At 34.7% G+C, this 25282-nt stretch overlaps 5 protein-coding genes across 8 annotated transcripts in view; 2 read left to right on the top strand and 3 right to left on the bottom strand.

Moving 5' to 3' along the window:
• The window catches only part of LOC104822280, a 4623-nt gene extending 3986 nt beyond the window's left edge, over positions 1–637 (bottom strand). Inside the window, exon 1 of one of the 2 annotated variants that reach the window (XR_002024533.1) lies at positions 403–637. The gene's annotated coding sequence lies outside the window, so the exon portion shown is untranslated. The remainder of the gene's footprint in view (positions 1–402) is intronic. The other variant, XM_010553436.2, reaches the window with a different exon arrangement.
• A 1100-nt stretch (positions 638–1737) lies between these two features.
• On the bottom strand, positions 1738–2433 carry LOC104822279 (60S ribosomal protein L27-3-like). Its single transcript, XM_010553435.1, has one exon. It carries the CDS (start codon positions 2352–2354, stop codon positions 1947–1949), a length of 408 nt encoding a protein of 135 aa, XP_010551737.1. The 5' UTR covers positions 2355–2433; the 3' UTR covers positions 1738–1946.
• Positions 2434–2994: 561 nt separating this feature from the next.
• Positions 2995–8884, bottom strand: LOC104822278 (cysteine-rich and transmembrane domain-containing protein A-like). The gene is made up of 3 exons (XM_010553434.2): positions 8744–8884; positions 8469–8610; positions 2995–3083 (listed from the first exon to the last, which is right to left on the bottom strand). The coding sequence occupies exons 1-3, from the start codon at positions 8778–8780 to the stop codon at positions 3038–3040; spliced, it is 225 nt and encodes a 74-aa protein (XP_010551736.1). The 5' UTR covers positions 8781–8884; the 3' UTR covers positions 2995–3037.
• An 8753-nt stretch (positions 8885–17637) lies between these two features.
• Positions 17638–22252, top strand: LOC104822276 (DEAD-box ATP-dependent RNA helicase 9-like). Of its 3 annotated transcripts, none has more exons than XM_010553433.2 (8): positions 17638–18153; positions 18296–18423; positions 18567–18978; positions 19109–19207; positions 19296–19520; positions 19700–19861; positions 20542–21400; positions 21596–22252. In XM_010553433.2, the coding sequence occupies exons 1-8, from the start codon at positions 17707–17709 to the stop codon at positions 22009–22011; spliced, it is 2748 nt and encodes a 915-aa protein (XP_010551735.1). In that variant the 5' UTR covers positions 17638–17706; the 3' UTR covers positions 22012–22252. The 3 variants fall into 3 exon arrangements, with proteins under 3 accessions (XP_010551735.1, XP_010551734.1, XP_010551733.1); XM_010553432.2 differs by having other exon boundaries at positions 20542–21469; XM_010553431.2 differs by having other exon boundaries at positions 20542–22252.
• Positions 22253–22927: 675 nt separating this feature from the next.
• On the top strand, positions 22928–24741 carry LOC104822275 (ubiquinol oxidase 1a, mitochondrial-like). Its single transcript, XM_010553430.1, has 4 exons — positions 22928–23457; positions 23541–23669; positions 23787–24275; positions 24374–24741. Exons 1-4 carry the CDS (start codon positions 23038–23040, stop codon positions 24431–24433), a joined length of 1098 nt encoding a protein of 365 aa, XP_010551732.1. The 5' UTR covers positions 22928–23037; the 3' UTR covers positions 24434–24741.
• The last annotated feature ends 541 nt before the right edge of the window (positions 24742–25282 follow it).

Here is a 25282-nt window from a genome sequence, read left to right as displayed (position 1 = left end):
AGAGAAAAGAGAGCTATCATCGGCTCGAATTTGGAAAGGCCATAAGGTTCTCATAATGGATTTCTTCGACAGCAATCACAAGTCATCGTACAGAGCCTGACATTTTCCAAGAACACAACCTAGTTTGCACAAAAGCCCTAGATCCTCACATGATCATATGAGATCGACAAGGGAAAGGAACCGCAGCACAAAAAATCTATCAAATTTTGCAGAAACGAAGCCAAATTCCGATGGTTACCAACATTAGCATGGAATTCCCACATAATAACCAGATTGGCCTCAAAAGTCGCGAATTTACGAAATAATTCTAAAACCCAAGCACCAAATTCAAAATTAAGAATCGAAGTTACCACGTTCAAAACCGTAAGAACACGAAATACATAGAATAAGAAGGAGAAGAACCTTCGGTACTGCAGCTCGTGACCGGTTAGGAAATCGAGCAATCGGTTCGGTGAGACAGGAAAAATTTCGGTACACACGTTTCGGTTCCGGAGAAATCGCCGACGGAATCAGCCGGAGAAAGACCACCGGGAGAAGGGCGGAGAGAAACTGAGGAAAATCAGAGGCTTGCAATGTCGAGGAATCGAGATGACCCGGCCCCGTTAGGGTTCGGCAGCTTTTCTGGTGAGAAAACGACAAATATTTTTAGGCCTTTGTTTATAAACCTGAACCGATTCGGTTTTTAATTCCGAGGGTTTTAAACCGTTACTTTACAAAGCTGAAGGGCTGATCCAAATTAATTATTTATCTCGCAATCGGCCCGCATTTTAATCATGAATTCAAAATTTGCCCCTATAGTTTTATTTTCTTAATTGACACCCTTACAAAAAAAAAAAGGTTGTCTCTTCTCATTGAGGCATAGCTTACTATCTTATCGTTGACTACAGAAAAGCTCAGGTCTTGGTGAGAATCTGTTGAAGTCGGGATCGGGACTGGGTGATATTTCATAAAGTTTTCATCTTTATTCACAACAATTCTAAAATTTACACAATTCTAAGGTTCTCACCAATTTTTGTTTCGGGTTAGGAAAAGAATTGGCTTCTTTGTTGGGTTGTTATATGTCATGTGTGGCCGTAATTGAGAATCAAGGGGGTCGTATGAGATTCTGAAGGCTTTCTTCTATAAAGGTAACTCTTGTCTCGTATACAAGCTGCAAGCTCTTCTGAGAGGGATGAAGAATCGATCGTTATCGGCTAAAAGGATGAAGCCACAATTGCGGCCAAAGCCACAATTTCCCAATCAATACTGTGACCCTAATAAACAAGGAACGCGATCAAGAAGCAAGAGTGTTAGAAGATCGACTTCCATTGTTACAGTCTTGACTTAATGGATCACCCTCTCTCGCTCTCTCATCCTACACAATCAGCTAAGTAAATCCAAAAGCTGAAACTTTTGGGGTAACATAAGCCACCCAAAACGACCAGAGACCGACCCGAAACAGGACATGTATCACTCAGATGAGATAAACACAGTGGGGACAAAGCAGATGACAGAATGTAGCCAAAGCCGTTGGAACACAACTGCCGCAAAGAATGGGCTAGGGATAGAAATTTCTGATCTACAAAATGGTGTATGACTTCAAGACAAAGATTCAAAGAAAGACCAAGAGCTGATTCCCCACTGCAAAATTCAGCTAATTTCCAAACAAAGGGTTCTCTCCCACATTCGACTTCAGCTATCATCAATTGATATCTACGGACAGCAAGAACTATGTGACCATGGAGGCATAAAGTGGCATATGAAGAACATCAAGGTGCATTGGAGTAAAGAAAAACCATCAAGAGGTTTCAAACAAAGAAATGACTTCACCAAAACAAAAAAATAGAGATCACCATCAATTCCACGAATCCCTATAACTAAAAAGTACTCTGTAAAATTGATAACATAACAACAAAACCAAGATCATTTCGCTCCAGAAAAGACACAACATCCATATATTTTTTTTCTCAGAACCTTAGCTTGGTGAAGAACCACCTGTTCTTGCCAGTCTTAAAACGCTCCTCGAGCCTGGCCTTGGCCTCCTTGAGTGCAGTTACCTTCTTGTCCTTGGACTGCAGCGCCTCGAGGGAGACAACGTCCTTCAGATCCACATCGAGTGTGTAACGAGTCGGCATCAGATGCTGGTAGTTCACGAGCTTGACAAAGCACTTTACCCTAGATTTCTTCGCAGTCTTCTTCGCTGAGTCCTTGCGGATCACCTTCGCCGGGTACTTTTTGATGCCGGCGACGAGGCAGTGACCGTACGGCCTCTCGCGGTTACCGTCGTCGAAGGAGCGAACGATCACCGCCTTCTTACCGGCGTACCGACCTTGAAGGAGGATCACGGCCTTGTTCTGCTTCAGGAACTTCACCATTTTCGATCTCTCTCCCTCTTAGATCTCTCCGATTCGTCTCTCTGGCCGCCAAAAAAAAAAACCCTAATGGCTTGCTTCAGTGAGAATGGAGGATTTTATTTGTGACGCAGAAACCCTAGATAAAGGTAAATGGATTTAATTGAGCCCTATTGTCTTATGGGCCTATTTTACATATGAAGCCCTTTTTTATGTCCCTATGATCAATTACGATCATCTTTTTTTGTTACCCTTATTAATTCTTTATTTTCTTTTATACAATTTAAAATTTATTAAATATAATCCTTTCTCCGTTTCTTAATAGATATCATTTAAAAAATATTTTTTTATTATATAATGTATATCGTTTTAAAATTTTTAAATGATTTGTTTAGAAAATTTTTAATTTTATCTTTAATTAAATAATATTTCGTTTAAATATTAAAAAATATGAATTAATGGAGGAGGATATATATGCCTTATGTTTATACCTTCTAAAAAACTGAGGAAAAACAAAGCTAAAACTATAAGAAGGACACATCGGATTGACATCAAGGGTACTTTTTATAAAATAATAGTTCATTACAGCAAATAGAGAGGGGTATTTAATTAATTAAAACATTACAACAATATAATTCCACAAAAAAAAAACATGACAAAGGTGTGAAAAACAACAGAACATGAACGGCGTCGTGGAATCCAAAGCTTCAGAAGCATGCATCCAGGAGACAACAGCAGCATAACCCAGCACAACTGTAAAAAACATGGCACCAACAAAAAAAAAAAGAAACAAATTATCACGCTCAAAGATTGAAATTTCCTGATTTAGAGAGAGAAACAAAATCAAGAGAGAGAATGAACAATTTCTGTATATTCGAACTTAACCTTTCAATGTACAGGAGCTTTACTTTAAATACAATATCAACTATACATACACACTTATACAATTGTGTGTATGCTAACAGAGTTCGTTATTTCTGTTGAACTAACTCTAATATGCTCCCCTCAAGTTTATTTCTTCCTTGAGGATGAAATAAACTTGACAAATTCAATCTATCAACCAAAGACTTGAACAGAGCTGGAGACAGAGGCTTTGTTAACAGATCTGCAAGTTGATTGATCGACTTAACATGCATCGTTCGGATCAGCCCATCTTGAATCTTCTCCCGAACTAGATGACAGTCTAATTCAATATGTTTGGTCCTTTCATGAAAAGCTGAATTTGATGATATGTAGATTGCAGATTTGTTGTCACAGAACAGATTTACTGGTCTTTGAACAGGAATCTGCAAATCTCGAAGCAGATTATCCAACCAGACAACTTCGCATGTAGTGTTAGCTAGAGCTCTGTATTCCGCTTCTGTTGAACTTCTAGACACTGTTTGTTGCTTCTTTGATTTCCAGGATATCAAGGAATCTCCGAGAAAGACGCAATACCCTGTAATCGACCTTCGTGTATCAGGGCAAGTGGCCCAATCTGCGTCTGAGAATGCATTCAACCTCAATTCTGACTTTGCCGAATAGAATAGACCTTGTCCAGGATCATTCTTGAGATATCGAATGATTCTGTGTGCAGCCCGTAAATGATCCTCTGTTGGCTTTGATAAAAACTGACTTAGTCTGTGAACTGCAAAGGTTATATCTGGCCTTGTAATTGTGAGGTAAAGCAATCTTCCTATCAATGCCCTGTATGCTGTAGAATCAGATAGCAAGCTTCCCGATTCTGTACTGATGTGCAAATTTGGTTCCATAGGAACAGAAACAGACTTGCAACCAGATAGACCAACACTGTCAAGAAGCTCTAAACAATATTTCCTTTGGCATAGAGAGATACCTGCTTCAGTTCTTGCAATCTCTAAACCCAGGAAATACTTCAAAGGGCCTAGATCTTTGATGTTGAAATGTGTATTTAGGAGTTTCTTCAAATCTGCTACAGCTTCATCATTGTTGCTTGCAATGATGATATCGTCGACATACACCAGGAGTGCAACAAAGCTGCTTCCTCTTTTTCTCACAAACAGAGTGTTATCCGCCTGAGATTGTTTGAAATCATTAGAGATCAAAACTGAAGAGAACTTTGTGTACCATTGTCTCGAGGCTTGTTTTAAGCCATACAGTGACTTTTGTAACTTGCAGACAGCTCTGTTTGGCAATGCTTCGCCATTATGTGGTGTATAACCTGGAGGTAGTTGCATGTATATATCTTCTTCTAAGTCTCCATGTAGGAAAGCGTTTGTTACATCCATCTGAGTTAAACTCCATTTCTGTGCTGCAGCAAGAGCTAATACCAACTTAACCGTCACCAATTTCGCTACTGGAGAAAACGTATCAGTGTAATCAACCCCTTCTTGCTGTGTATACCCTTTTGCGACGAGTCTGGCCTTATATCTCTCAATGCTTCCATCTGGTTTGCGCTTGATCTTATAGACCCATTTACATCCAACAGGTTGTTTTGTAGGAGGTAATGAGACTATAGACCAGGTGCCATTCTCTATTAGAGCTTTAACTTCTGTATTCATTGCTTGCTGCCAATTTTCAGATACAACTGCTTCTTTGAAGGATTTGGGTTCTGTTTCATGGTCCAGGTTAAGAATAAAATCTCGATAGTGTGGGAAAAAGCCAAGATTTTACCACAGCATTGTTACGAAGCCACAATCGCTGATTTGGATCTGAATCTGGAGGTTTAGCAAGGGTTCCATCAATGTAACCAGTCTTGTTGCGACCTTCCAGAGCAGGTTCAGATACTGATAGCTGTAAATCAACTTCCGTGTCTTGAGGTTGAATATGTGGAAGAGATGGTAAAGAATCAACTGGTAATGGCTCAGGTTCAGGACTAGAAATATCTGGAATGGGCATAGGTAATATAACAGAGGGAAAGATTTGGGTGACAGATTCATTAGAAGAATCTGTAGGATTAGAATGAAACGGATATATGGTTTCATGAAATTCCACATGTCTGGAAATATAGGTTTGGTTGGTTTTTGTGTCTAGCAGTTTATATCCTTTGTATCCTGGCTGATAACCAATGAATACAGCAGGCTTAGCTCTAACAGAGAATTTATGTCGAGCTCCATCATGAGTTGAACTATAGCATAAACATCCAAATGAACGTAGATGTGAATAATCAGGTAAGGTACCTGTGAGAACTTCATAAGGGGTCTTCTGTTGTAATATAGATGATGGAATCCGGTTGATGAGGTATACAGCTGTCTTTACACAATCACTCCAGTAGACCAGAGGTATCTTGGACTGAAACATTAAAGCTCTCGCTACATTCAGAATGTGTTGATGCTTGCGCTCCACCACCGAGTTCTGCTGAGGAGTGTAGGCACAGGAGAAGTAATGCATAATGCCTTGTTGTTGACATAGTTCTGTGAATGCCAATTCTGGTGCATTGTCGGATCTGATTGCTTTGACAGATTTCTGATACTGTTTCTCAACAAAGGCAACAAAATTTGGAAACACTTGCAACACTTCACTTTTATTACGCAGTAAGTATATCCAAGTAGCTCTAGAACAGTCATCTACAACGGTTAAGAAATATCTATATCCCTCAACAGAATGAACAGCAAAAGGACCCCAAATGTCTAGGTGTAAAAGATCAAAAGGACTGTCTGAGACATTATTGTGAGAAACAAAAGGTAAACGTCGCTGCTTTGCCAAATGACAGGTTTCACAATGTGATAAGTCTGTACATTTGGTAAGAGACAACTCCGAGGAAAGTGTTTTTATTCTGGAAATGGAAGGATGCCCGAGGCGATGATGCCACAGTTTTGTGTCTGGTATAACAGCATTGCAATGAAAGGTAGAGTATGGTGTTGGTATGAAGGTATGGTCAATGATATAGAGGTTTTGTTGGAGATTAGCCCTCCCAATCATCCAACCCCGAGAAGAATCCTGTATAAGACAGGAGTCAGAGGTAAAAAGAACAGAATAATCAGTATCCTTGATCAGAGTATTGACACTGATCAAGTTAAACCGAAATGAAGGAATATACAACACATTAGAAAGAGTAATGTGCTTGTTGAGCCTGACTGTTCCAGCAGTTACTATCGTAATACTTTCACCGTTTGGCAAATTGACCAAAACTGGTGTAATACTTCTAATTTGACAGAACAAAGATTGGTTGGAGCAAACATGAATTGACGCACCAGAGTCAACAATCCAAGTTGCAGAACCAAGAACATTATTCTGTAAAATAGAAGAACATATGTCAAAAGTTGAAGTGTTACCAGTGCTGAGAGATGTCTGATCTGGTGCTCCTTGTGGAGTGATGACTGGTGTGGCAACTGAGTTAGCACTTCTCAGCTGTTCACTGATTTGTTGTTGTAATTCACGTAGTTGATCAGGGGACATCTCACTAAGAACTGATTGCGGAGATATTTCAGTAGCACTTGTCTGAACTGATGCAATCAAGCCTTTGTGTTGTAAAGGAGGAGGCTTTGGTCCGTATTGACTGTATCCAGTCTTGTAATTTGTAGCTTGTGGTGCATTGTTGTTTTGAGATGGCTTTGTAGATGATGGACGATATCCCGGTGGGTATCCATGCAATTTGTAGCACTTTTGTACAGTATGACCATAGAGGTTGCAATGAGTGCAGAGAGGTCGCTGCCTGTTTTTGTAATTTCCACCCGAAACCGCTGCAATAGTGTTATCTGCTTCTGCTGAAGTCTGGAAAACATGAGTTTCTGAAGAAGGTGCTGACTTGAGTAAGTTCTGTTGCTCGTTCTGAGTAACCAAATTGAATGTCTTATCGAGATCAGGGAAAGGATCTAGCATCATGATCTTCTCCCGAACATTGTCATGAACCTCATTCAGAGCATAGAGAAAGTCAATAACAAAGTTCCTTTCAAAGCGATCATACCATCTTTGATCGACTTGGCAGGTGCATTTTCCACATTCACATCGTGGATTTTCATCAATAGACTTGACTTCTTCCCAAACTGTAAGCATCTTGGTGTAGAAAGTAGACACATCCATTGAGCCTTGCTTCAGATTCTGCATTTGCTTTCGAATTCCAAACAAACGAGGTATGTTGTTCTGCCGATATTGTTTAGCAAGATTCAACCATATCTCTTTTGCGGTTTTCATGAACAAAAGTCTAGGCGAGATTGACTTGGAGACAGAGTTGACAAGCCAAGATTTTACCACAGCATTGTTACGAAGCCACAATCGCTGATTTGGATCTGAATCTGGAGGTTTAGCAAGGGTTCCATCAATGTAACCAGTCTTGTTGCGACCTTCCAGAGCCAAAAGAACTGAAATGCTCCAAGAATTGTAATCTTCCGGTCCAGATAACCGATCAGATACAAGTTGCAAGCTCATATGATCATTCGAACTCAGATAATAGACATTATCATAAGAATCAACCGAAGATCGAACATCGGTGGAAGAACGAACATCTGAAGATGACTCAGCCATCTTCTGCGATGAAATTTTCCAGGAAAATCGCCGGAAAAGAAAAAACACTCAAACTCAATCGATGAAACGATCAAGCAGAGGAAGAGAAAATCAATCGAAGCGAAGAATCGTGAATCGATACTCGCTCTGATACCATATCACGCTCAAAGATTGAAATTTCCTGATTTAGAGAGAGAAACAAAATCAAGAGAGAGAATGAACAATTTCTGTATATTCGAACTTAACCTTTCAATGTACAGGAGCTTTACTTTAAATACAATATCAACTATACATACACACTTATACAATTGTGTGTATGCTAACAGAGTTCGTTATTTCTGTTGAACTAACTCTAATACAAATTATAATCACCTTACATATATATTTGCCATGTCGATTTTCTTTATGTATTTTTTTTTTATAAATTTATTGACGACGAATCGTTTTAAATATCGTTCAACTATAAAACGAGATCTTTAATTCTTATATATTCAAACTAATCTCCGTTCATTTTTTTTTATGAACGCACAAAATAAATGACTGATCATTGAAATAGGGTCCGGACCCGAATCTTTATTTAATGGATGGAGATATTGAACCATCCAACCCAAACCAACCTTTAATTTTTTTATATTCAAATTTTGGATAAAATTCAAAATTACATTTATATATATGGAAAACTTATATTTGTAATAACGGGCAAAATAATTATGTAACGGGAAAAAAGGAATAGATTACCATCCTTTCCAGAACCCATCACCCTTGGACTTCGTCTCCACCGGAGGATTATCAAAGGCGGTGTCTCTGGTCGGATAACCAACCGGCGGTGGAGTTGTATAGGGCTCCGGCGCCGGTGGTTTCTCCGGTAAAGGGTTATTCACTGCCGCGAAAAATAGTGATAAAATCGCCGATAAATAATAATATCTCAACCATTTTCAGAATCAAATAACGGTTATTTAATCTCGTATAATAAAAAAAACCAACAGATTATTTGGGAAGTGACAACAAATTACCTGAAGGTTGATTATGATCGATTTCGAAGTTATTCATTTCGGATCATGAAGAGGAGAGGGAGATATGGTTAGAAATTTAAAGGAGAATAGGATGATGTTTGAAGCGTGAATGTTTTGGCCGTCATGGATAGACACCAACGGGATGTGGACAATAAGAGCAGGTTGGGATATTGTTGGAGTTGTTGATTTTCATAATAATAATAATAATTAGTAATAGTACTCAGGGCCGTCTCAATGATTTTAGGGCCCTGTACATAATATTTAATTTAAAATTTAAAATATTTAAATTGTAAATTTTATATGATAAAAATTTTAAAGTTAAATTATAAATTATATTAAATAGTAATGTATGTAAATAATATTTAGTTCTCTTTAATATTTAAGTCAATTAAATCATTATTGAATATTGTTATATTTATATTTTATTTAAGATTAGATAAAAAAATATATAATTTAAATTTTTTATTTTTATTAATACTAAAATTTAAAATAAATCAAGTAAATAATTTAAAATTTTATTAATTAATATTTTATTATAACTATAATTAAATGATATATATTTTATATTTTTGAAGATTTGTATTTATTTATTACATAATTTACTTATATATAATATTTTTTATAATAAATAAATAAAAATTTGAGGCCCTCCAATTTTAGGGGCCCTGTACGATCGCACCGAATTGTACCGCCCATTAGACGGCCCTAGTAGTAGTAGTAGATAATTGATCGTGTGATGAATATCGAGGCTTTAGAATTTTTGCAAAGAGAGAATTAGTTTCTATAAATATAATTAATTAAACTTTTATAGTATATATGCCAAAACTATATGCAATAGGCTTAATTAGGTTATTTTTAAGTAAATCTAAGGATACTGATTATTGATCCATAAGAAAATATTTTAACAAATAATAAGCGGTTTGAATCGAATATACATGATTTTCCATTCAAAATATTTATAAATATTAGGTATAATTATTACTATATTATAATCTTGTATTGTATTATAAAATTTTATAAAATATCATACATACACTATTTTTTTGGTAAAAGATACATATTTGTATATAAATTTTGCTCTTATGAAATACAAATCCTGGCCGTTATTCTCGAAATATTTTAATGTTAACCTGTATGTTATACTATGTATTAAGTGATAAACAGAAATAGCAATATTATACTTTAATTCAATAACTTTTATTCGTCATCTAATAGAATAGCATATTGTTTAATTGTGCCTGAAATATACACATAGTTTTACTATTCAATTTCCATATAAAATAAGTTCGACGTGTCGAAATTTTGGACCAGACAATGGCAAATAAAATATTTATTTTCGTTCTTTTGACCACTCTCGCAACATTCCTTGGGTGTTTTTTTTTACATTTTGGTCTCATAATAAAAAAAAATACGTTCATTTTTTTTAAAGACTAAAGAGTACGAATGTATCATTTTGTTAGGATAAATTAATAAATGGTTTTGGATAGAATGTTATGTTTTTAAACGTGGCAGAAAAAAAAAATTCTAATCAAGAAAAATAAAAGGAATCCATTGTCTCTTTTTTTTTTCAGACGAAAATTCATTAATTATAGCCACCAAATCCTTTATGTGGTGGATTATGAATTAAATGTGATATATTATGATCATGTTATATATACTAGGTAATAACCCGCGTGCATCGTGTAGATTAAATATATATATATATATATATATATATATATTAAATAATTTTATTTAATTTTAAATTTAAATATAATATATTTTATTTTTAAATTTATAATTTATATTATTAAATCAAAATGATTTTTTCTTAAAATATTCCGATAATGAGGTGATGTCTTTTTTTTCAAAAGTAGTGATGAACAATATATTTATATTGATGGGTTATAATATATAATAAAAGATTAAAATACAGAATATTGGAATAAAATTTTATTAAATTTTATGACTTTATAAAAGAGTTACCTTTTGTGTAAATCGAGTGGTATCCAGTAGCAGACCTAAAATTTTTTATAATTGAGGATATTAGTAAATTTAACATAATTTTTTAGATACAAATTTAAATTTATTTGGGATATTTAACCATTTTATCAAAAAAAATTAGAAATTTTAGAATAAAAAATAAATTTAGGAATGGGGACACATGATCCCACTGTTAATATACTGGATCCGCCCATGGTGTAAATTTTTTGGTAGTTTAGAAAATATAGTATTAAACAATAATATAAATTTAGTTGATATTAGTAATACGATAATAATTTATTCAATTTAATAAACATTTTTAAAATATTGGTATAATATTAAATTTATATAATCTTATAAATATTTAAAATTTAGAAATATTTATTTAATTAAACCAAATTCATAAGATATAATACTATTCATGTAACTCTTTCATTTGTTTCGTTATCTTGTAAGACATTATATTTTTTATAAATTAAGATTTAGCCACGTTTATCCTAAAAATTAAAAATTAAGATTTTGTGATAGTTAGATATTTTGATTTAATTTGACATACATTTTATTAAATTTGTTTCTTATCATCTATTTGTCTTATTTAATTTTTCACGACTCGGCATAACCTCTTTGATTTTGCGATACAAAAGTTGGCTGAGTTCTTCATGCATATCACATCTATTATCGTCTCATACGATTTAATAAGCATGATACTTTATTTAGAGTATGTATTTTAAAATATGAACGATAAGTCTCGGTTTAAAAAAAAACTCATGAGCACCTAACATACCTTTACACGATTTATCTTTTCTAATTTTTTAAAATTGTTATCTACTTTGTTTGATCGGAAATTCTTTATAATCGGGATTGAGTTTTCTTATCCAGAAATATAATTTTTTTTATAAAATCAAATCATTAAAACGAGTATCTAAATAATAAGAGAAATAAGTATATTTTTAGAATTGTTTGGTAGATGCAATAGTTTTGTAACTAAATATTATTTATATCAGAATATATATATATATATATATATAAATAATTTATAATAGTATACTTGCATTGAACCAATGGTATAGTTTGCACATCTTGGTATACATTTTCTTTTGCACTTGTATATAATATAATATTTTTTTTATAAATTTAGTTTAATAGTTGAATTTTGAATCACTAATTCTTACAATCTAATATCTAATGAATTTGACAGTTATGTCGACTCTTTCACCATTGAAGGTTGAGTGAGAAAGAAAGTCGTCTTGGATTCATCGGAAGAAAAAAAAAGAAACAATTTTTTCAAAGAGGATCCTACATCAATGACGATAGAAGATGTTTCTAGAGTTGTCTCCACAACCTCTTAAACTAATAAAAAGACCTTAAATATCTCAAAGATTTTTTTTTAACCTAAGACAATATTAAAGTGTCGTACATTGAATAACAAATATTACAAACTTCTATGAATAATTATATTTTCGATTCATCCTCTCCGTTAGTTTGACTCCTTGAACTTTGTGTTAATGCATAATATTGAATACACTATACTAATCTCCGTAACTTAGATTCAAATCAATATATTAATTAAATGATAGAAAAAATATTTTTATTACTAATAATAGGGGACACCTGTCACTCTCTCAAGAATAACTCTACTTTTATATAGATAACTAGGTAATACCCCGCGCGAATCGCGCGGACTGAATATTTACGAATTTAAATAATTTTTTATATTTAAAATTAAATATAATAAATTTTGTTTTAAATTTATCATTTAAATTATTCTATTAAAATATTTTTTTGTCATAGTGTGAAAATAATAAGATGATAAGGATGAATCTAAATATAATAATATGAGATATTATATCCTATTCTATAATTAACAAAATATAATTTATTCATAAATTTTATAAAATTTGTAGATATCCGTAATATTTTTACCACTAATTTCTTTCTTTATATGTTTCTCTTATCATTTTTTATATTTTGTTGATCGGTTTTATCTTTAAGTCTTTATTTTTAATCTAGATAATAATCTACGTGTATCGTACAGATTTGAAATCTCAAATCTCAAAATGTTTAACAATTTTCTACACCATCTCCAATGACGTTAAATTTTGGTGAATTGTGATAAGTAAATATAGGACAGATAATTAAAATTTACTACGTGAACATCCACGTCAATAAATTAAAATTGAATATTTTTTTGTTCTTATTAAATCAATTGGTTTGGTTGATTGTAATGATTTTATGATGATTTTGAGTTGTAGTATGATATGAAATACTTGATGTTTATATTTGTATTTAATTTATTATTATGATTGTAGCAAAAACTAAGATAAGTTGTTTGAGTTGAACTAAATATAAATAGAAAACTTTAATAATATAAAAATATTATTATATTTTTTTTTGCAAACAGAATTAAATCAATGACAGAATATTGTTATTACTGCATAGATATTTTACCATTTCACTGTAACTGATTTATTATGGTTGTCTTTAGTACTGGTGTGACTTTCTTCAATGTCTGCCAAAAATTCAGTTATTAGGTAATAATAAAAATTATTTTGGTAAATATTATAAATATAGATTTTTTTCAAGGATGATATAATTTATTTACCTTAAACGGAAATTTTTGATAATGTTCAATTTTTCATCTATGTAAATCTTTGTAGATGTTGATGTGTTGAGTGATAGAACACATGATACATAAAATGTATTAGTAAACTCAATATAACAATAATAATGGTTTTTAAATATTAATCTATCAAATATTTAGAAATTAATTTGTGTTAAATAATTACCGTGAATAATCTTTGGATTTACACCCGTAATGACTGCGATACTTCTGACATTCAATCTATGAATTTGTGAACGGAGTTCTGCAGCGAGATCATCCCATACAGAAAGCTTGACGATATTGTTGCTGGTTTTTAAATTGAAATTATATGTTAGTTTGTATAAAACTAATTTAGTTAAAATTTTATAAAATGATATTTTTTGCAGTGTAAATAAAATTTGAAAACTTACTCTTCCAATAATAAACGAAGAATAATTTTCTGAGTTGACGACGATATTTGTAAATTTGATCCTTGTATTACGACTAAAACTCCAATAATATCTACAACATTAGAGAATATATTAATTATAAGATCCAATATTTTCTTTTTGGTTTTTTTATATTATCACATACCTGGTAGATCGTGTTTTTCGTTTGTTAACGCCAACAAATCATCGTATAAACATATTCGAAATCTTTCTTTGGCAATATTATAAGTAGTTACAACAACTTTTTCAATAGTTGTATATTCTGTAAAATAAATAAGAAATTTACTGTTCGTTAATTTGTATATATATTTATTTGGTAGAATCTTGAAAAATCTGATTAAAAATATATCTCTCTCGTTTATTATATTTTTAAAATTTTCTGCATGATCCTCAAATATTTTTCCTTCAACAACATTTTCCTGCAACATTATAAGTAGAAAAGATTAGATTTTTAATAAACATAGTATAAGAAAATCAATAAAATCAATATTAATTAGAACGTACATTTTCATCAATTAATAAGAATCCGATGTCATTGAACCTATTCTCATTGAAAGGATTTCGTTCATCCCATATTCATAGAAATCTGACCATAATGCACCGATAATTATGATGTATACTCATCTGATCCAATCCTACATAGGTTGATATCACTGGATGCATCTGATTTTTATATTCATACAATAAATTTTATTTGATCAATAACAACATTATTTGCAATATAGTATATTTATTCATTATATTTATATGAATTAGGCAATCGTTGAATGAAATAATATATGTATTTACACACAAAAATTGGTGGGCTATCATATTTAAAATATAAAAAATATGATTAGCAGATAAATATTATATTTTATATAAATTAATAAAAATTTAACAAAATGCAACATAAGTGATGTTTAGGTTGATCCACCAAATTGTTCTAAATAACTTATATATATAGATGTGTAGAATAATAACTATATAACATGTGATTCATTGTTAGTAAACTTAAATCAAAAAATAAAATTATATATATATATATATATAACAAACATGTTAAACAAAAGTCGGTAAACAAAAACAATTTTTTTTACTTCTATATATAAACATATATAATATATATTGATATAAATATAAAAAAAAATTAAATATATGTTTTGGTACCAATAAAATGTTATGTTTTCTTACATTTAACAAATTGATAACACTAACCAAATGATATATTTGGCTGATTAATCTTCATTGTTATCAAAGTAAATTCAGAAAAATACTACTAATCAAATATAAAAAACAAACAGTTAACAAAAAATAAAGTACGTTTACATAGAAGTTTTTTTGCATTAAATTCTTATAAATATACCTTATTTATTCTATAAGGATTCTCATAACAATATTAGATTACAAAGTTATAAAAGTATCCATCAATCTTTTTTTCATAAACATATTCACATACTTATATGTCTGAAATTTTAAGTATGGATTTAATTATAGAAAAAAAATAAATCCAATTTGTGCAAGTTGTTTTAAATAAAAAATTTTATTTACCATTATTTGAATTCAACGTTAAGAACAAAATTGCATAGAAACAAATATAATTATACATTATATATATAAATTAAATCTGATTTAAAATAGGTGGGATATGATTTTTTTAAAAATTAAAATAATCTGATCCAAATTCTATAGGAAACTAATAAAAAAATTTTTTTAGAAAAATATTACATTCATAAAAAAAAACCCAAACAAAAAACTATAATAATAATAATATAATATAATATAATATTATTGTTATTATTCTACGGCTGAATTAAAAGATATACCAAGAGTTTTAAATAACATATGAAGCTATTTTCCAGAATTTTGAAACTTCCATATCACATTATTCAAATAAATCTTTATTCAAATAAATCTTTCGATTGGTATATTATGTTTTTTTTTGCAGAATTTCTTAAGAACTTATTGCTAAAAAATGATTATTAATTTACGACATTTTAAAAAAGTTTTTCTTGATTACGTATATATGATAATTCAGTTTCATTTTCAACATTTTCCTAAATTTACTGTAAAACATGAAATTCAAATTCAGTTTTGAATTTTCAAAAGATCTCTTGAATTCTTGAATTCATATGTAAGACAGGGAAAACTCTATATCTATAAAACTATCACGGATGTAATAGTTACCAAAGATTAATGTTGACCCCTTATCAAAAACGAAATACACAATCAAAATACTGGAAAAAACAAAAAAAAAATATAGAATCAAAAGAAAAATTACAGAACAAATTAAAATCGGATTGCAAACCTGAACTTGTAGGAGTAGACCTTTGATTTCAAGCACTTTTCAACACCAAAATATATAATCGGTTGATAGTTGTATTGCTGATACGAACGTTTAGAGCACATAAGCACCATTTATAGTTTAGAGTTTATTAATTGAACTCATTCTTTTTCAATGAAAGGAACACTATCTATTGACTAAATTTAATATGCATTAATAAAAGTTGAGAACACCACGTTTCAAAGATTTACACATTATAAATTAGTAGACCATTTGCATTAATTTCTTGTAAGTATGACACGTGTCACTCCCATATGATTCTACTCTACTTTTATATATATAGATAGATATAGATATATAGATATATAAGAAAGATATATATATAGTAAATAATATGTATGCTTTTTTTTGGGTTTGGGCCTAATAACTTGTAACCATGGAATCAAGTTATTACACTTAAAATTAAGTATATTTTTTTTTTCATCGTAAATATAGAAATTTATAAATTTTAAATTTGTATACAAATTAATTACTAAATTTCAATAGTAATCGAATTACAATAAATGAAATATATTTAATTTTAAGAGTAATATTTATATACAAATTTATTATAAAGGGATGATATTTATAAATATGTTATTTTTTATATAATTAATTTATATGTAATTATACACTATATTATATTTCAATTACTAAATTTTTATAAAAAAGTAGACTATCTCAAAAATTAATATATGATAGAATTTAAATATAATATTTACCATCAATAAAATATATAAAATATACTTTGTTTTAAATACAATAATTATATATAAATTTATTATATAAAGGGTGATTTTTATAAATATTTATAGAAATTTTAAATATTATAATATGATAAATTTAAATAAATATTATATTTTTTTATGACTCTTAGAATTGTATAATTTAGTTCGTCGATCAGGTAAATATCTGCAGGCTGCAGGGGACAATTTTACCAAAATGGATGCGTAACGACTCGGGTCTAAATTGTGGGTTTTCGACATTTCCTCAAACAGAAGTAAACTGATGTCTGTGGCTAATGCCGTTGGAAATACGTGACATTATTCTAACGGAAATTTCAACGGATATCAGTGGCAAATTTATAACGGGCAGCCGTTGCTACAACGTTGAATAACAACTCATTCTTATGTGAAATACGGATCTTAGTCCCATTTATATTTTTTTATGATTTTTAGAATTGTATAATTTAGTTATTTATTTTGTTCAAATTTTTATAAATTTTTATAATAAAATTAATTTTTTTAGTAATTTAGATAGTTGATGAACCTTTTATTAAAATTAATATTTTAATTTTGTTTTATAATAAATTTAAGGTAAAATGATTGTTTTTTAAACAATTTATATATTTGATGGTAATTTAATTTTTGTTCAAAAATAATAGTTGATGATCTATCAAACGTAAAAAACTTTAGTATGTCTTTTGTAACATCTTATATAAATAATTAAATACTCTTATTTATGACCAAATTTTAAGGTAAGTTGTTATCTAGTTTGATTTCTAGGAAGTAAATGATTGTACCGTACACTCGTTGTAGACGATCCCATTTGATTAAAACCCTGATTCATCAGTGTACCTAAAACCCTAATTTCCCTTGGAGGTTTACATTTCCTTCTCCCTCTCCCGTCTTCATTGTCCCCACAGAGCTCTTCAACCAGTCAATCCGAAATGATCACCGCGGTACTTCGGAGATCTTCTTTCTCGTCGCGGCGGACTCTCTCCGCCGCCTTGACCTCCGTCGACGCGATTCTCTACCACCACCTCGCTCCCGCCGCCGCCGCGACAACCTCGTCGGAGCTTGGTCTGTTCGGCAATGGACCTAATGGCTCAGGTGGGGTCAAGTCTCCATTCAGTCTCTCGTCGAAGACAAACCCGTTCGGTATTCGCGGGAGGGACTTGCACGTGAAATCTGGGCCGTCGGACTTCAGGGCGTCGACGGTTGTTTCTGGGGCTCAGGGTTTCGCTGCTGCGTATGAGAGTGCCGACCACGGGATCGGTGATTTTGATAGTGTTGGGAACAGTGACGAAGGGCTTGAGATATCTAATCTCGAGATTTCGCCGGAGATTATAAAGGCTCTGAGTGGGAGAGGCATCACCAAGCTCTTTCCTATTCAAGTACGGTTTTCCTGTTCTGATCTTTGAAATGCTTCATAGAGATTGACGTATTGTTTGCATATTATCGATCAATTTGTACTCTTTTTCTTTTTACGAATTGTTGAGAAATGTTTTATCGAGTTTGATGTTTGTGCTTGAATAGAAAGCTGTTCTGGAGCCGGCGATGCAAGGCCGTGACATGATCGGTCGTGCCAGGACAGGAACTGGGAAGACACTTGCTTTCGGGATACCCATTTTGGATAAGATCATCAAATTCAACTCTAAGCATGGGTTTGTCCACACCTCGTTGGAAGTCTTACATATTTTAGGACTTATGGAGTTTTAGAAAAAGTACAGTTCTCTCTCGTTAGAATAATAGAATCACTATCTTTATAGCTATCAGTTCAAGGATCCCTGTTTCTTTGATGTCGCAGACGTAGGAGGAATCCTCTTTGCTTGGTTCTGGCTCCAACAAGGGAGCTTGCTCGCCAGGTTGAGAAGGAATTCCACGAGTCTGCCCCAACCTTGGCTACAATATGCCTATACGGAGGCACACCAATTAGCAGTCAAATGAGGGAGCTTGACTATGGTGTTGATGTGGCGGTTGGAACTCCAGGTCGTATTATCGATCTGATGAAGAGAGGAGCTCTAAATCTCTCTGAGGTTCAGTTTATGGTTCTTGATGAAGCCGATCAGATGCTTCAAGTTGGTTTTGCCGAGGATGTGGAGACGATATTGGAGAAGTTGCCGTTAAACCGTCAGAGCATGATGTTCTCTGCGACGATGCCGAGTTGGATCAGAGGCCTCACCCAGAAGTACCTTAAAGATCCTTTGACCATTGATCTTGTGAGTATAGATTGCTAATACCCTGCCTGGAAAGGATATTTTTCTTGTTTGAACCCCTGTTCTGGCATGTGTTTTATTACGCTGTTCTTGTCTCTGAATCTGCTTGTTGATGTGTTCTTGCATGATGTAGGTTGGAGATTCTGACCAGAAGCTAGCAGATGGAATTACGTTGTATTCTATCGTAACAGATATGTATGGGAAAGCATCTATAATCGGTCCTCTTGTAACGGTATGCCTTTTGGATTAAGCTTTCATAATCTTTGGCCCGTGTGAAAGTTTCTAGCTTTCTAACATTATACGGGGCGAGAACTTTGCAGGAGCACGGGAAAGGAGGAAAATGCATCATTTTCACCCAAACGAAACGGGATGCAGATCGGCTAGCATATGCAATGGGAAGAAACTTCAAGTGTGAAGCTTTACATGGTGATATATCACAGAGTCAGAGGGAAAGAACACTTGCTGGTTTCAGAAATGGGCATTTCAATATTCTCGTGGCCACTGATGTTGCTGCTCGTGGACTCGATGTACCTAATGTTGACCTGGTTTGTGAATGAACCCGCTTTTATTACCGATTAGATATAATCGGCTAAGTTAGTGATCTGTTCTATTCCTATGTGTCTTGCTCGCATAGTGATGCAGTTTGGGTGCATGATCATTTGTAGCTTTTGCTTTTCCGAACTCTTGTTTTCCGTCTTTTTAATCGACTTCTCAATCTGTGTAGGTAATCCATTACGAGCTTCCTAATACAACGGAGACATTTGTTCACCGTACTGGGCGTACTGGTCGTGCTGGAAAGAAAGGAAGTGCTATTCTCATATACACTCAAGAACAAGCGAGGACTGTAAAAATGATCGAGACAGAAGTTGGAAGCCGGTTTAACGAGGTTATATTTTGATCTTTACTCTTTACTTACGTTATACTTAACCGGATTTTTGCCATGGACAAGAATCGTTTTGCATTTTCTACTTCGGTTTCGCTGAAACCGTCGGTGTAAGTTGAAGCTTTCCTCATGAATTTACTCAATAGTAAGGGTGTGGGCACAGGTCGGATTATCGAGGTTTTTAGTGTAGCACACCTAGGCCCTCTCCCTTAGGATGGTCATTTCAGATTTCAGATTTCAGATCAGGTTCGGTTATATTTGGGATTGATTATTTCGGTATTAGGAAAACTATAACCATTCCGTTTTTATGTTGAATTCAGTTCGATTTGGTTCACTTGTATTTCACAAGTTTAGTTGAGTTTGGGTTTTATTGATAAAAATACTCATTTTTCAACAAAAATTTTTTTATCATCTTTTTCAGTACGGGTTTGGGTTTCTTTCGGTTTTATAGAAATTATAACAATTCAATTTTTATATCAGATTCAGTTTGGTTAAGGTTATATGTTATTCAGTACTCGCTCGCTCCTTTGGGTTTCTAGGTTGACCTACCCGATCTCGTCCGGATACACGACATTTTGGGTGCTCGTTTCTGCCCCTACACAAATCTGAGAATGCGAGAATTTTAAATCATTTTGTAGTTTCTTCAAACATGGACTAACGTGCAGTGCCATCTTTTGATCCAGCTCCCTAGGATGGCTACTGAGCGTGGAGGCTCAGACATGTTCGATGACTTTGGTTCCCGACCAAGTTTCTTTGGAGGCATGAGGGACCGTCGAGGTTCCGGCTTTGGTGACCGTTCCGGTGGCTTTGGTCGTTCAGGTGGATACAGTTCAAACCACTCTGAAGGCTTTGGCGGTTCCAGTTTCGGACGCAACAGCAGATTCGGTGGTCTAGGAAGTTCAGACCGCTCCTCGGGTTTTGGCAGCTTTGGTTCAAACAGTTCCTCTGGCTTCGGGAATTTTGGGTCTGGCAGTTCAGACCGCTCCTCAGGTTTCGGTAGCTCAATCGGTTCCTCTGGCTTTGGAAACTTCGGTTCCGGCAGTTCAGACCGCGTCTCGGGTTTCAATAGCTCAAACGGTTCCTCTGGCTTTGGGAACTTCGGTTCCGACAGTTCAGATCGCTCCTCGGGTTTCGGTAGCTCAAACGGTTCCCCTGGCTTTGGGAACTTCGGTTCCAGCAGTTCAGATCGCTCCTCTGGTTTTGGTAGCTTAAACGGTTCCTCTGGCTTTGGGAATTTCGGTTCCAGCACTTCAGACCTCTCCTCAGGTTTCGGTAGCTCATACAGTTCCTCTGGCTTTGGGAACTTTGGTTCCGGCAGTTCAGACCACTCCTCGGGTTTCGGTAGCTCATACGGTTCCTCTGGCTTTGGGAACTTCGGTTCCGGCAATTCAGAACGCTCCTCGGGTTTCAGTAGCTCAAACGGTTCCTCTGGCGTTGGGAACTTCGGTCCCGGCAGTTCAGACCGCTCCCCAGGTTTCGGTAGCTCATACGGTTCTTCTGGCATTGGGAACTTTGGTCCCGGCAGTTCAGACCTCTCCTCAGGTTTCGGTAGTCTAAACGGTTCCCCTGGCTTTGGGAACTTCGGTTCCGGCAGTTCAGACCTCTCCTCAGGTTTCGGTAGTCCAAACGGTTCCCCTAGCGTTGGGAACTTCGGTTCCGGCAGTTCAGACCTCTCCTCAGGTTTCGGTAGCTCAAACGGTTCCTCTGGCGTTGGGAACCGAACAGACCTCTCCTTAGGTTTCGGTAGTCCAAACGGTTCCCCTGGCTTTGGGAACTTCGGTTCCGGCAGTTCAGACCTCTCCTCAGGTTTGGGTAGTCCAAACGGTTCCCCTGGCTTTGGGAACTTCGGTTCCGGCAGTTCAGACCTCTCCTCAGATTTCGGTAGTCCATACGGTTCCTCTGGCTTTGGGAACTTCGGTTCCGGCAATTTAGACTACTCCTCAGGTTTCGGTAGCTCAAGCGGTTCCTCTGGCTTCGAGAGCTTCGGTTCGGGCAGTTCAGACCGCTCGTCTAATTTCGGGAGCTTCGGCTCAGGCAACTCTTCGGGCTCTAGTGGCCTCGGGGACTTCAGTTCGTCTCGGCCGAGTGGAGAGAGCATGTTCGGGGAGCTTGACTTCAACGACGGTCAAAGCACCGGAAGAAGATCGTACTGAAGGAAAGATCAAGGAGACTACCGGGTCTGGTTTTGACCCGACCCGGTAATAATACGGACCCATCTCTGATTGGTCGAAGCATATGATTAGGTTGTGTATCTGATAGAGAGCAAAACTGTCCTGGTTTGTTATGTAGGATCCAAGAAGTCGGGCTTTTATTATATATATATACATGTATAAGCCTCATAGCTCGCATTATATTATATTTTTTTTCTATTTATTGTGGGTAATCTTGCATTTTTATCTTTCTTCAAATCAATATATTCGTCGAAATTATACCAAAATATATATATATATATATATATATATATATATTCATCGAAATCCAGTAATATTCGTCCATTGGCTTAAATAAATTTAACCCATTTTTTCCTATTGGTCTATTTATGACCAAATGGATTTAGGTCCCGAGGGGTGCGACATTAGACCAGAAATGAAAACTACATACTCCCTCTATTTTTAAATAAATACCGTTTTACAATTTTATCTTAATTTTTAAGAAAGTATAAAAAAAAAGTCAAATATATCCCTATTAATTCACATTCCCATTAATACTCTATTAAAATTAATTTTTTTAATTAAAATCAAAACTGAAATTTTTTTTTAAAATCATGTAAAAAATTAAAAATGACATTTATTTATTAATAATAATTTTTTTTAAAAACGACATAACGGATGGAGCATTATAATTTGTGCATAAAAGAGGAAAGACCAAACGCATTAATATCCCAAAAATATAAATCACGAAAAATTAAGAAAGCTTGAAGCCCACGCAAGTAGTGTCCGAAGTTCTTGTAGGTTCTGCCACATGTCATCATCGTAATACGTCTACGCGAGAGATTTTGATTGCTGACCGTTCGTTTAGTTGTTATAAAAGCCCTGTTCGAGACCTCGTCTTGTGCGTGTGAAGCGCAAAAGGCGACAAAGTAACGTCAAAACACGGAGAGAGGAAAAAAAAAACCGAATTCTCCTATAAACCCTAGATTCTCGGATCGGCTCCGATTTGTGTCCGATTGATCATTGTTGATGTCAATGATGATGGTTCGTGGTGGAGCAAAGCTTGCCTCGGCGTTAATGGCGGCGACAGGACCCCGATTCTTCTTTTCGACCGCTACCGCACGTGCGGTGTCCAACGAGACTCTCTCCGGTCATCTTCTGAAGCCAACTGCGGCGGATGTTTCTCCTGCCGCCGGAAAGATTCTCAGTGGTTGGATTTGGGTTAGGGGTCCGGCAATCGGAAGCGTGCGAAATGCGAGCATGATGACAATGGGAGATAATACAAAGGCAGCGGGGGCAGGAGAGAAGAAATCGGAGACCGGGTCTTCTAATGGTGGCGCTGGCGCCGGAGGTAACGAGGACGATAAAGGGATTGTCAGTTACTGGGGCGTTCAGCGGAGCAAGATCGTTAAGGAGGACGGGACTGAATGGAAATGGTCTTGCTTCAGGGTACGTTAGCCGTATATATGTGTACTTCTATGTACGTTTGGTGTATATGCGTATCCGTGATTTGAATTTTCGAATTACGGCAGCCATGGGAGACGTACAAATCTGATACGTCGATTGATCTGAAGAAGCATCATGTTCCTGCAACGTTCATGGACAAACTTGCTTATTGGACTGTCAAATCTCTCCGATGGCCTACCGATATCTTCTTCCAGGTTTTCAAATCAACTTCAAACATATATCTCTCTCGCCGATTTTCAATCTCTTGTAAACCTTGATCTCACAATTTGTTAGAGTACCCTCATAATCATTACATCATTTTCATCGGACAGAGACGGTACGGATGCCGAGCCATGATGCTTGAGACCGTAGCGGCCGTGCCCGGAATGGTTGGGGGAATGCTTCTGCACTGCAAATCTCTACGACGGTTCGAACAAAGCGGAGGATGGATCAAAGCCCTCCTCGAAGAAGCCGAGAACGAGAGAATGCATCTAATGACGTTCATGGAAGTAGCCAAGCCCAGATGGTACGAGCGAGCCCTGGTTTTCACCGTCCAAGGCGTCTTCTTCAACGCCTACTTCCTCGGCTACTTGATCTCACCCAAATTCGCTCACCGTATGGTCGGATACCTTGAGGAAGAAGCAATCCATTCCTACACAGAATTCCTCAAGGAACTCGACAAGGGCAACATCGAGAACGTCCCTGCTCCGGCTATCGCCATCGATTACTGGCGGCTGCCGGCTAATGCCACTCTCCGGGACGTGGTTTTGGTCATCAGGGCCGACGAGGCTCACCATCGTGACGTCAACCACTTCGCATCGGTCTGAGTCTCGTCTTCTTCTACAAAACCAGATTTGATCCATTGGAATTGAAAAAGGCTAAAAAGTTTGTGTTTTTTTTTTGTGGATGGATATTGCAGGACATACATTACCAAGGCCGCGAGCTGAGGGAAGCTCCTGCGCCCATTGGGTATCACTGATTTCGTCCCTTTTAACGGTTATGTTATATGGGCCTATGGGCTTTCAGTGAAATGGGCCTGTTAGCCCAATCAGTAGGAGGGGTTTGAATTGGGCCCATTGGCACTTTGTGCCTTGGTTGGCAATCGAAGAGGAACGCAGAGAGGTATACTTGTGTTGTCTTTTTGGGATTATTATTGTCTTAACCTGCTTACGTTAAACTTCATCAATATAAATTTAACACACATTATAAAATTGCGTAAAATGTTATTAGTTAGAGACATCGATTACAATAATAACGTTTAATGATTAATTATTATATTTTGACTGATTATATTTGTACTTAAAATGTTGTTAATTGCTTAATATATTTTTCATTTGCTTTTTTGGGTATTGAATGAGTAAATTATGTATACTTTAAACTATGAAAAGCAAAGGGCTACCAAAGACCTTCCGGAAAGCTCGATTATCACAATGGTAATGGTAAATTAAACCCAGATATATTATTGTAATTAAATACTTCCGACATTTTGACTTTTCTTTGTTAAACAATATTGTTTAAAAATGTCAAATCCCTTCCAATAAAAGAAAAAAACATTTATCCATGACCCACACGCGCTATCCCACCTTTTCTGGTCCACTATTGTTAGTTTTTTTATTATATTATTTCCATTATTATTATATATAAGCCAAAGGCATCCATGTAATCTTGTCGTATATAAATTGAAGCAAATACGTCCTAATTATCTCTGCCCCCAACACTTTTAATAATAAGCTCTAATATTATAATAGTTCAATCGTTTAGTTAAGCGGCGATACTCCAAAAAAAATTATAGAAATATTAGAAAAATAATTATAGTCACAAAACCCAA

The sequence above is a fragment of the Tarenaya hassleriana genome, unplaced genomic scaffold, assembly GCF_000463585.1.
Source record: "Tarenaya hassleriana unplaced genomic scaffold, ASM46358v1 Cleome36, whole genome shotgun sequence".
In the NCBI taxonomy this organism is placed as follows: domain Eukaryota; kingdom Viridiplantae; phylum Streptophyta; class Magnoliopsida; order Brassicales; family Cleomaceae; genus Tarenaya; species Tarenaya hassleriana.
This window is presented reverse-complemented; position numbering and strand designations above follow the sequence as displayed.